The 12,070-nt window shown below is 48.9% G+C and overlaps 4 protein-coding genes across 4 annotated transcripts; 2 read left to right on the top strand and 2 right to left on the bottom strand.

Annotated features, from left to right (window-relative positions):
- Positions 1-702: 702 nt before the first annotated feature.
- BU24DRAFT_437428 (multicopper oxidase) lies at positions 703-2,795 on the top strand (the record flags this gene model as incomplete). The annotated part of the gene is made up of 4 exons (XM_033530207.1): positions 703-1,166; positions 1,225-1,421; positions 1,474-2,393; positions 2,445-2,795. 4 exons carry the CDS (start codon positions 703-705, stop codon positions 2,793-2,795), a joined length of 1,932 nt encoding a protein of 643 aa, XP_033377635.1.
- A 560-nt stretch (positions 2,796-3,355) lies between these two features.
- On the bottom strand, positions 3,356-4,145 carry BU24DRAFT_428838 (altered inheritance of mitochondria protein 31, mitochondrial). Its single transcript, XM_033529575.1, has 2 exons — positions 4,055-4,145; positions 3,356-3,972 (listed from the first exon to the last, which is right to left on the bottom strand). The coding sequence occupies exons 1-2, from the start codon at positions 4,102-4,104 to the stop codon at positions 3,519-3,521; spliced, it is 504 nt and encodes a 167-aa protein (XP_033377634.1). The 5' UTR covers positions 4,105-4,145; the 3' UTR covers positions 3,356-3,518.
- Positions 4,146-4,461: 316 nt separating this feature from the next.
- On the top strand, positions 4,462-5,520 carry BU24DRAFT_358974 (DUF1746-domain-containing protein; the record flags this gene model as incomplete). Its single annotated transcript, XM_033524016.1, has 2 exons — positions 4,462-4,697; positions 4,758-5,520. The coding sequence occupies 2 exons, from the start codon at positions 4,462-4,464 to the stop codon at positions 5,518-5,520; spliced, it is 999 nt and encodes a 332-aa protein (XP_033377633.1).
- A 4,284-nt stretch (positions 5,521-9,804) lies between these two features.
- Positions 9,805-10,083, bottom strand: BU24DRAFT_428835 (uncharacterized protein). Its single transcript, XM_033529574.1, has one exon. The coding sequence runs from the start codon at positions 10,051-10,053 to the stop codon at positions 9,889-9,891; it is 165 nt and encodes a 54-aa protein (XP_033377632.1). The 5' UTR covers positions 10,054-10,083; the 3' UTR covers positions 9,805-9,888.
- Positions 10,084-12,070: the final 1,987 nt, after the last annotated feature.

Below are 12,070 nucleotides of genomic sequence, written 5' to 3'. Positions count from 1 at the left end.
AAAGAGATAGCAAACAGGAGGTGAAATGCCATTGTGGCTTCGTTTCATCTCCCTGAGATTCTCTCAATTGCACTGCGGCGTGTTTTGTTATGGAACGTGCTGCGTGATCAATCCCCTCCACCAAAGGCAATTGGAGTTTCCCTCAAGATGTCGATCGCCACGACGCCCCATTTCCCTTTAGAGATAGGATCTAATTGAAAATCTTGCAGTAGCTTCTTGGTCAGCCTTGATGCATATCTCCAGGCGCTTCCTTATGGAATGGGTATGGATTCTGGTCCCCCTGTCAGGTGAGGCCACAGCGCCTACTTCAACGACTGGACTCTATAATACAAGGTGCCTGCTACGCCGAAAATTCGAGCCAGTTTTGTCTATTCAATCGCTTCCAGTCCTTCCTTAAATCTTACAGTCATTACATATCAGTCATTCGTTTAATAGGTTATCTGTACAATGGTAAAATACACTCCTTATCTCGCTGGATCGGTGGCTCTGTCGTCGACTATTCACCACTTTGAAGGAACAAACCAATCCAATTATTGTCAAACAACCACGGTCACCCTGTATGAGTATGCCACAGCTGTTAGTGCACAACCAACTGGAAATGCTCATGGGCATGGAGGTCCTTACTATAACCCTTATGACGACATACCCCTTCCCTACGAATGGCCCGGGAAACCCTCTCACGGGGAGAGCTACGCTCCACCCATGCCAACGCCGCCTTTCGAATACGGAGGTATCTCTAAGGACATGTATGAAGCACCGGCATGGGTCCCGAAAGGGCACGGAAAGCTAGACACTTCGCTTCCGAAAGGGCGTCAGAACGGAAATTCGTACTGGGGCGAGTTGAACTGCCCACGTCTGCCCATCCGTGGTCTACCGCACAACTCATCAAATGGATCTTCCTATCCGACTGCAACACACCCTCCCTATCCCACTGTTTCTGGAACAGTGTCGAATTCGGTCAACATCACCGTCAGCGTCAGCACAGTTACAGCAACCGCCAGCAGCACTCAGACCCCTCCGTCCGCATGCCTTTCTATGCCAGATACCGGCATTACTCGCACGTACGAAATGAATGTGGCATACCAGACTATAGCTCCGGATGGTGTGACTCGCAATGGACTGACTATCAATGGTCAATACCCAGGTCCCATTGTCGAAGCGAATTGGTGAGCCACTTGTACAATTAATTTTCCTTCATGAGAATGCATATTGATATAGTACTAGGGGTGACTGGATCCTCTTCAAGGTTACTAACGACTTAACCGACGAAGGCACTGCCCTGCATGCTCATGGCTTATTTCAGACCACTACTTCCTGGTACGATGGTGTGCCAGCGGTCGCTCAATGCCCGATCACCCCTAACGGAGGAACGTTTGATATGCTTTTTCGCGCGGATCGGTACGGAACTTCGTGGTATCATAGTAAGTCAAGGATCCAGCCTTGCGAACATGCAGTTGATTGACCATCGCAAAGGTCATTATAGCGCCCAATACTCCGGCGGTGCTCACGGCCCTATGATTATCTACGGTCCCAAGCATGCAGAATACGACATCGATGTAGGACCAGTAATCCTGGAGGATTGGTTCCACGCAGATTACTTCACGCTTGTCAATGCGACCATGAACGGTCGATTTCCACCTTCAAATAACAATTTGATCAATGGAAAGATGAACTATCCTTGTGCTAACACGACTCTCCCTTGCGAACCAAATGCGGGCGTATCTAAGTTCAAATTTCAATCGGGGAAGAAGCATCTCTTGCGTCTAATAAATGCGGGTGCTGAGGGCGTTCAGAAGTTCTCTATTGACGGACATTCCCTGACAGTCATAGCACAGGACTTTGTTCCTGTCAACCCGTATTCAACCAACGTGGTCACTTTGAGCGTTGGGCAACGCACTGATGTAATCGTTGAGGCTACCGGTGAGTCAGACGGAGCATACTGGATGAGATCGCAGCTCGGAACTCAAAGATGTACGCTCAATGACGGTGTCTCACCAAATGCACTGGCCGCCGTATATTATGAGGATGCCGATACCAACGCCATTCCCACCACCGAGACCGATGTCACTGCCGAACAGCTCTCCACCTGCAAGAATGATCCTTTGACAGAGGGCACCCCTCTGTGCAAAATTGCTGTTGCGGATCCCTCCACAATTGAAAAGATCGATTTTGAGTTTAGATCCAATGGCACAAATTTCATTTGGTTTGTCGAATCTTCAATGACAAACAGCTCGTACCGCGGGGATTACAATGACCCCATTTTACTGCAAGCGAAGAATGGTGACTTGCAGTACAAGCCAGAATGGAATGTGATGGACTTTGGGTCCAACGAGACTGTGCGTCTCCATTTGGTCAACCACGGATTGGTCGGTGGTCATCCCATGCACCTACACGTAAGTTGCGCTCTTTCCACTATTTTTTATGTTAAATGCTTACGGAACCAGGGCCATGACTTCCACGTGCTTGCCGAAGGATTTGGTGAATGGGACGGCACTATCATAAATCCAGAGAACAGTGTTCGACGAGACGTGCATCAACTTCAGAATGCTCGCAATACGACCGAAGGTGTAATCCCTTCCTTTATCATCATTCAGTTCACGCAGGACAATCCCGGTGTGTGGCCATTGCATTGCCATCTTGCTTGGCACGTCTCTGGGGGCCTTTTCTTGAATATCTTGGAACGCCCAGAGGACATACAGAAGCAAGACTTCGATCAAGATGTTTTCGAATTGTGTGACCTGTGGGACACTTACACAGCCGAAAACCCACCCAACCAAATTGATTCAGGACTGTAAAGACATACAGATTGCGTAATTGAGAGTATGTCGTACTTATCAGCAAGCAAAGTGCACAACCTGTGTATGCCGATAGTTGCTGTCGAGTCAGATCACTTTCAACCAGGATTTGCTTGTGTGTTTTACTGTTGTCGTACCATCCTTTGAGCTTTATTTCTTACCATGCAAAGAAGAAGACACACTTCGCAATAACTTTGAATATAATGTACCTAATCACCTTTTGATGCGCACATAGAATGAGAACAGGTTCTGAGCAGTGTATATCTAATAACTATGGTACTGTCCAAATTTTGATTAATTGTTGTGAACAACCTTACTATCTGTCCCTAGGCATGAATATTTCAGTATTCTAAGTTTCCGGCGTTAGACCGTGTACATACGTCTGAATGGCTGACAAGAGACCCCAATTCGTTTCCAATATGTTTTCTTCGAAGTAGAGTGTATGGAGTACATAATTATACATATATCTAGGTATATATACAGAAACTTGGTATTCGCCTTCCCTGTGAACCTTTTTTTTGGGCCCTTACAGATATTCTTACAAATCGAACCAACTCAATAATATGCACAGAGAAAGAAGACGAAGTAGATCCTGCTAAACTTGCATCGGCGACACCCTGTCGGGCGACTAGGGATAGTATGAGTGCCGCCATGCCAGGTAGTCGGAGCTTATATTGCCCCAGAGTCTTGTCGGCGACTCGCAATTATCCTCCAGAAATTGAATCACTTTTCTCCGATATTCTGGTTCTTTAATTCTTTGGTCTTCTGTGCTACCAGCTCTGTGACGCCCTTGGTATCGTCGATGCTTTCGCCTCTCACCTTCTTTGCCATTCTCTCCTTCCATGCCTTTTCCTCCTCATCGCGCATCTCCAATTCTTTCAACCACCTATCCCTCTTTTCGGATGCTTTCTTCTGTTCCACCTGTTTCTCGTATTCCTTTCGCTTGACTCTGTCTTTTTGCCAATAGAGATTACCCGCCACCAGCATGGCGATTGTGAAAGCTTGTGCGTAAAGGCGGCGGCGGAAATATAAGTTTGTCATTTTGTGATCACCCTTGCGCATTGCGCGTGTTGCACCAACGATCGCCCATACTGTAAGACCACAACCAAGGGGAACGAGAGGTTCTTCACGAAGACGTCGCCAAATTTTGTCGAGACGGTTTTCGTTATAGAAGTCCCTGGTCCAATCAGCGTACGACCACAAAGAACGGATTCAGGTGATGGCTAAGGAAATTGCAAGGGGATACTGTCGAAACATACTCATTTTCGTCAAAGGACGAGGGGAGGGGAGCACTGTTTGGAGACGACATGCTTGCGGAGGTGACGGAGCTTGTCGCGGAAGGTCAATTATGAGACTTTCTGATCAATGAGCAGCCAAATAGCTTCGCGGGAGCTTGCTTGAGCTAGGTAGGGTGATAGTGAACTTTACTTCCTGTAGGACTGCTGTTATTGTTGATGTGGTGATTGTAATGCGGAGGCGGTGGTGGAGGCGACAATCGATTATCTCACCACTTTTGGGCTCGGCGATCCTTGTTTTTCCGCCGCCGATTACTCCGCGCAACCTCAATCACGGATGCGGAAAGCCTATGCATCACAGCGACCAGCAGATCATAGCCTAGGACTCATGACACAAGGGACTGGAGTAGGTATACTACTTCTACTGCGCCATGAACGATGAGGCAGAGTCCTCTTCTGCCGGACTACGCCATGGCGACGCTCCGAACTCACTCGTGAGCCCGGAGCTCGATACAATCGCTGACCCTGGAGATACCCGAGAGCAGGAGAGAAGGACGAAGGAGAGGAGGTCTGATGCAAAGAAGAAGAGGGTTGTCTTTCTAGACCAACTTCTTCGCGAACTCGATACGCTTGTTTTCCTGGAGTTCATCACCCTCTACCACCTTGAGTATGTGAAGATTCACAAATCCACCCTATGCACTGCTTATAGTCTAACTAACAGACACAGCTGCTCATTCTTTTGGTTTTTCGTTCGAAGTGCGATACAATTGACCGTATTAACCCCACTTCCCGATCTTCAACTTTCGCGACAACATGATGAGCATAAACCTTATATGGCTCTCATACTGGTCCACTTCGGGGTGACCTTCACTTTACACATGATGCATGCTGCACCGGTAGCAGGGGAAGATACCCGTGGCTATCTGCATGGTGGTCTGATGATCGACTTCATAGGCCAGAAAGGTCCAACAAGTAAGTGGAAGCTCGCTAGTCTGGATATTTGTATCCTATTACTACAAGTGGTCATGGTGTCGGTCCATGTTAAAAGAAGAGGGCTCAAGAAGACATTGGCCAAAATTGCGGATGGCACAACTGGTGCAGGCCGTACCGAAGGGGCTGGGCATCATACGGAGGGAGGAACATCCGGAGGCTCTCCAGGCGACGGGAGGCGCGAACAAGATGCTGATGCGGAAGAACGAGGAGTCTTTCGGCGTACCGACAGTCTCTCGGACATTGGCATCGAGCTCGATGAAGAAGACACTCTTTTACCATCTTCTCCGGAAATAGACCACACCGACGCATTGGACACTCTCTCTTCTGGCCAGGCCGTAGTCGGTGATTTCACGTTGATTGATACGCTGCTACAATCTCATGAAGATTATCAGGCGCATAGACATACACACACGGATACAGGATCAAGTACCAGTTTGTCCCCAACAGCTCTGCGCCAACTGCACACCATTCGAGCTAGGTTCGGCGTGGGTGGATGAGCGCGAACAATCCGACGATAATAATTTCAATATCAATTTGGTGGTCGCCGCCAAAACACAGCGCATTGGTGCAAAGTACGGTACATCTGCCCGTACGGGGTAGATCAGACCAATCTCATCTGCCGACCTCTTGATACTCAGACACGTGCACGTGTCGTGAAACTACCCGCGTGGGCCGTGTGGGACGACCACCCCCCACGCGGCTGGATCGAGCCACTCAGAACTTCCGTGCGTCAATCATATCCGTCGACTCTCAAGATCATCCTCACGAGGCGGCTTTGCTTTATGCGGCCCAACTGGGCTATTGCGCTCTTCAACGATGAGTTGGGGTTCGCTACGACGCAGTTACACAAATAGAGCTCACCCACACAATTACGCCATTGTAACCTCGGGCCCGCATCCGCGCTGCATCCTTCAAATATATCATCACTCGTCACACCGATCAGTACATAGTATCTTACACCACCTCTCTCACCGCTCAAGGCGAGTATGAACGGCCCGTCCGTTACCCTTCATCATAGCCTCAAGCACAGCATTTTCCCACGCAAGCTTACCTACGCGCGCCGTGCCGTCTCTCAGCCCAATGCACGAACCACAAGGTGTACCCTCTTGAACGCATCCGCTTTAAGTCGCGCACTGTGTAATGCGTGATGCATATTCCGTCCAGGGTGACGTTCGACTTTGGTTCGTGCGCTCGCTCGCTACCGGCAGTAAGATTGGCGGGCTCACCATTATCTGCACCTCTGCGGGTTGGGACGGTGCCACAGTTGCACCAAGGGCTCATGTGCGTCGAGCCACTTCCTCTCATGTGCATAGTGTACACATTATGTAGAACATGACATGGCATCGCGACGGCAATAAGTCAAGAATTTGTGGACATGGAATACTATGGTAGCATACTGTGTAACATAACACCAATCAAATAGTCGAGGGGATCTGTCTTGGGTCCCACCAACCTCCCCGTCCACACGGTATGGTCATCGCACCTTGGTAGACATGGAGAGAATCGTATGTACCCAAGGAATGTCTTTGATCTTTGAACACACTGCAAAAACACCGGATTTAGTGAGAACATAATGACCAGGTCAATGACTAAAGACATTTAGAACACAGGGTCTTGATAAGTCTTGGCAAATTGCTGAACTGCTCATTGTCCAGCGGTCTACGACATCGAGAGTTTTCCAATGCCCTTTAGTATCCCTCCCGTCTGATAATACCATGGTAGTACTAGACCGGAGGACGTCACCGAGCCAATGATGAACGAAGTAGCTTGCTAAATTCCACAAGGGTCGGTCGAAATGCGCAGCTAGAGAAGTTTCGACTTCTTGTTCTCGAGCCGATAGAAGTACGGACAAGGATCCTTGATGCTTTTTGTTTTCAAGCAGCTCATTTGAACGCGCTGCAAGATACGCCGATGGCCACAGGGGACTAATCGCAGCAGTCTTCATTGAATGAAGATTTGCAATCGCCATCGTTCTTGTTCGTTTTACATGACCGGTAGCTATATTCCGTACACAGCATACTGTTGGCTCATGTGGTGGAAATTTTCACAATCATGAAAAGATTCGACTTTGATGAATGTGCATACAATGTATGAGGGTACATCTGTGTAGCAGGCGTGCATACGAAGAAGTGGGTTTCCTATCATGACAATACAAATCAGGGAACCAGCAAACGGAGAGGAGAGAAACCGTAAACATCTGTACTCTGTACCGATCAGGATGAGCGATCTTATCGGTCTTACAGGTTCGGGGAGATGGTACTCCGTACCTTCGTTCACGATACATAAAGACTCCCAACACACAGCCTTTCTTACCCCTTGCATGCAATACACGTACATATGCTGCAGTACATGCAAGTCGCTGTCAAGAGACCAACACATGCTGTCATATGACCCCTCCATATCTTTGGGTACAAGAGACCTGATCACAAGCGCCGGACGCGCTCTCGCACCGCACCTTTGAGACGACCACGACGAGACCTCCGAGCGGAGGAGGGCGCAAGCAAGCACTGTCCCGGTTTGCCGGATCTTGCTGGACGCAGTATGCGTAGTGTTTTGTCACACCTTCAGTCGTCAATAGCGAAGTACCAGAACAGCACAGTACTGTGCGCCTATGTCTGTTGCCTGCGCTTGACGCATGCAGGTTGGCTTTGCAGCCTCAGCCTTGTGCTATACAGCACTGTGGTGTGGTGTGGTGTATGTACGCACGTCGGAGCTGTAGACTGTTCATGTATGGCTTACATTTACCACTCTGCATGGATGCTGTAACTGTACTGTACGTTTCGGTAACCACATGCATACTTGAACTCAATTACCTGTAAGGCAGTGCAATGGTTCCAAATTTTTCTTACTTTTCGGGACCCTACACCCCCACGTTGGTCTGCATCATGCAAAGGGCATACAGATACGGTTCCGCGCATGTTATGTACTCTGTGAGCACGGAGCACAGAGTCAAACGGCAGGGCAAGGGCGTGGAAAAGGCAGGCAAGCCAAGCTATGTGTGCGTGGATGGTTAGGTGGGGAGTGGGATGGTCGTTTTCTTGTATGTGGCAATTACTAGTGGTCCTAATGCGAGTTTATTACTCCACAAAGGCTCGAAGACAGCGATCGGATTATGCGCTGTCTACGCTGTGCATATGTACGAAGTAGAGTTTTATAGATGGTGTGTAAGGAGTATGCAACTGAAGAAGTGTAGATGTATGGGACAAGGGTGGGATATGGGCGTGGTCTGGGAAAAGGATTCTCAATTGGTTGGAACAGAAAGAAAAGTCGGGGGATATCTGGAGATGGCGGTGAAGACGAAGTCAACATGCCGAGGGTTGGGTATGAGTACTGGCCGAGGTATGGCAGATCAGTACGGAGTTGGTAATGTGAGAACTAGATTTGCTTTCAGATTAATATGGGTGTGAAACTCCATCGATGTGGTTCGTAAGAGTCGCTCAGTCCGAGTGGTGGTGGTGGTGGTGGTGAATCCTGATGTCGACGGTGATAGTGATGATGATAGTGATGGATGGTGACGGATGTAGTGGTGGGGAGCACACATAATCGGCATGTAGGATGCGTATTCTTGAATGTGCCCCAAACACAATACTTGGATGAGCATCTGCACCTAGTTGAGGGACATACTACTTGTACGGAGTAGTTACATGCAATTAGGTATGTTGAGTTGCGAGCTTGGCGAAAGGCGTGCACTGTGCGGCGACAAGCGCGGCATTTGGTGACCACCTGGCACCTGAACAGGCAAATGCATATGTAGTGCAATAAAACACGCCACTAGACACAGAAACAATACCATTCACATCTACGGAGTACTCCGTACAGGCCCGGCATAGACACCATGTCAGCAAACACGGCGAGGTATCATTATTCACCTGCGCAGAAGGGAAAACGAAACAACTGGGTATTTATTGGCTGGGTATATACCCAACATATATTGGGGGGTGGGGAGGCTGAGGCCTTACTCATGATACGATATGTATGGACATAGCTACCTCTGCAGAGCGTGTAGGCGGAAACCACCGTATTACCGCCGCAGAGCGAGCAAGAGAGGAAGGAATGTCAGAAACGGAGTGCAATGTAACTATATGTAGTGATGGAGCTAAGATTAACTAGCTATTCAGTCCTGCATTTACGGAGTACGCAGTATGTATGTACCGTGTACCTAGGCATGTATGCACAAGTACAGTAAGACTCGGCCCGAGCCATATCGGCACGAAGCTTGCGATATGCTTCGGGATCGGGAAGGATTCGTTAGTCTGGGTGTGTATATTGCATTGTAGGGGTCATGGGTCATGGGCATGGGCATGGGCATGGGCATGGGTATTGTATGGAGTCATGGACTAGTTCATGGAAAAAAGATGAACTGGGGCCCTGGGCTTTTGGACGCTGGTGGCTGGCACCATGCCGCCATCTATGCTGCTTATACTTGTCCTCGATCGTACGTATGATTGTGTGAGATGGGTGGGAGGGGGAGAATGAAGGAGTGATCAGTCGTGAAAACAAAAGCGCGTATTATATTGTAGGGATGGTGTATGGTATACACGTACCCCTCGGTCGGCACGTAGGTAAAAAGGTAGATAGAGAGGTTGGCCCGGTTAGTAACTTTAGCTACCTAGCTAGTTATAGCCATGTGCAGAGTATCGAATGTATAGTAACCAGTATCAAGGTGTATTGAGGAATTGTTTTACGCCCCGTCTACCCGTCTTATTCTTGTTTCTGTCTGGACGACGGACGGTGACGGACGGCGACGTGCCGTGCCCGCGCGCGCGCCCATCTGACTCAGGCGGGTGCGTTGAGTTGGATCATGCAGCCATAATGATACAGTCCTTGTACCTACAGAGGTACCTACTACCTCGTATTGTCGGTAGTTACAGGACTTGGAGTAAGTACGGAGTACTTGTACTCATACTTGTACCCATACTTGGAACTAGAGGACGAGATAAGTTACCGACACAAGGGAAAACGGTGAAGACCCAGTACACGAGATTCAGCGCCTTCCCGATCCATCTTTCTGGGGCGCGCGTGACAGACATCACTCTGCGTGTGGGTGATCGGATAGCAGGACGTTGCATGTTGCATTGACTTCCTAGGTAAATACTGTGTAATACTCCCTATACCATCGAGTACGGACTTCTGCTTAGACCTCGCGGTAGGTAGATAGGTGCACAGTACATAGCACACAGCACACAGTATGGAGTACAAGTATATACCGAGTATGGTTTCGATCATTTGTGACAGCCATGGTGGGCATGACCTGGCGGACCGTGATGAGCATGCAGGCCCATCGCCCGAACAATGAAACAGGGCGGATCGAATGGAAAGAGGGCGTGGTGACGGAGTACGGAGTACCGTTAGATTGTGGAAAATGGCCACAAGGCAATTCACCAGGATCATGGGATAGGGATAGCATTTCCTGACCTGGGCCTCTGGTTTGGGCCATACACAACATGGACGCCGAGGATAAGGCTCTCTTTTCTTTCCCTTCTTCTGGATGATGAGGTTGGGGCTTATCTCCTCCATACTCTGTACCTAGTGGTAGGTCTCTAGGCTAACGTGCTGCGGTTGCAGGCTCAGCAGGAGAAGAACTGTGCCTCGCGGTTTGCGGCATGGCCTTGGATGTAGTTATAATCTACTGGTGCTTGTAGTTGACGTTTATGTGACAGTGTATGTATACACAGTACTCTGTAGCTCCACTGGATCTGCCTCTTACTTGTCGCCTAGCCGCCAAAGGGATTCCCTGTCTGGATATTGACATGGCGTGGAAATAGAAATGGAAATGCAAATGCAAAGACCCTCGACCTGGAGGGAGGGGGGGCCATGCTTACGGGATGTGGACCAAAACCCATGCATCCGACATCCAACCACATGGGACGAGCATGCAGGTTGTAGTTCCACATCACCTACATACATAGTGTATTTACTGTACGGAGTACATACATGTACATACAGTAGTGTTACACACTACGCGGATTCGCTGCCTACACAGCACAAGTGCATACTACCGCGATAGGCAGTGTTCAGAGGACGCGAGGACGCGAGGACGCGAGGACGCCCCGTGGTGGATTGAGCTAGGCGGGTGCCAATACAAGTAGTTGGCTGGATCATGATGAATGTTCTGTTCTGTTTGGAGTATCATCATCATTGTTCTTACTCCGTACAGAATGTTCATTAGCACGAGAATCGTCAGTCGCACTAAATGCATGTATAGACTACAGAGTACCACGTACGGAGCACACACTACTGGAGGCAGTTCTACTTGCCGAGTCATGGCGATACATACACGATGATGTTGAGTACCGCAACCCAACACGACGTGCGCGGCGTGTTAGTGTCGGTGTCAGTGTCGGCGGTGGAGTGAATCAGTTGCGCATGGCTAGGGACGAGAAGGAAAACCCCACGCTGGGTTGATTATGTTGTAGAGTGAACGATCGACGCGCATAACCAGAGCACATAACGAGAGAAAGAGATGACTACATGCGTACCCGGTGGTACACATCCATGGAGCAAGTGCTTGTATGTAGAACCTAGAAAGAATAGAATAAAAAAAATTGTAGGTACGAAAGAAAGAAAAAAAGTTGGAAAGGAGCGGTGTAGGTTACCTGTCGGTGGTCGATAATCGTTGCAGCACGCGGGGAAGCGGTAGTGATGCCATACCCATGGTCCCATACCCATACCCATACCACATCTGATATGTAGATACTCCTAACTACGAACACTAAGTACTCATAGTAACCATACCATACAAGATCCATGTCATGTCATGCCTTTGCCTTTGCCTTGCGTATGTATGACCTGGTCTAGTCACTCTGTGCACCATCCCTCCACCTCTCCACTACATACGTCGTGCATATCGGAATGTGTGTGTACGGAGTTGGCTTCGATGCGTTGGCAGAACATACTGTGTGGCTAAGTAATACTTGGTGACTGTAGTTCCACTGGATACGGAGTAGTTCCCCGTTAATCATTGAGCGATCGACGTGTTATTGTAGGCTGGATAAATTCGGTCGCGAATACAGAGTACTCGCAAGTGTCAAGACAATGCCATGTCAT

The sequence above is a fragment of the Aaosphaeria arxii genome (genome assembly GCF_010015735.1).
Source record: "Aaosphaeria arxii CBS 175.79 unplaced genomic scaffold BU24scaffold_14, whole genome shotgun sequence".
Taxonomy (NCBI): Eukaryota; Fungi; Ascomycota; class Dothideomycetes; order Pleosporales; genus Aaosphaeria; species Aaosphaeria arxii.
Note: the sequence above shows the minus strand (reverse complement) of the source record. Positions and strands in the feature narration are given on the sequence as shown.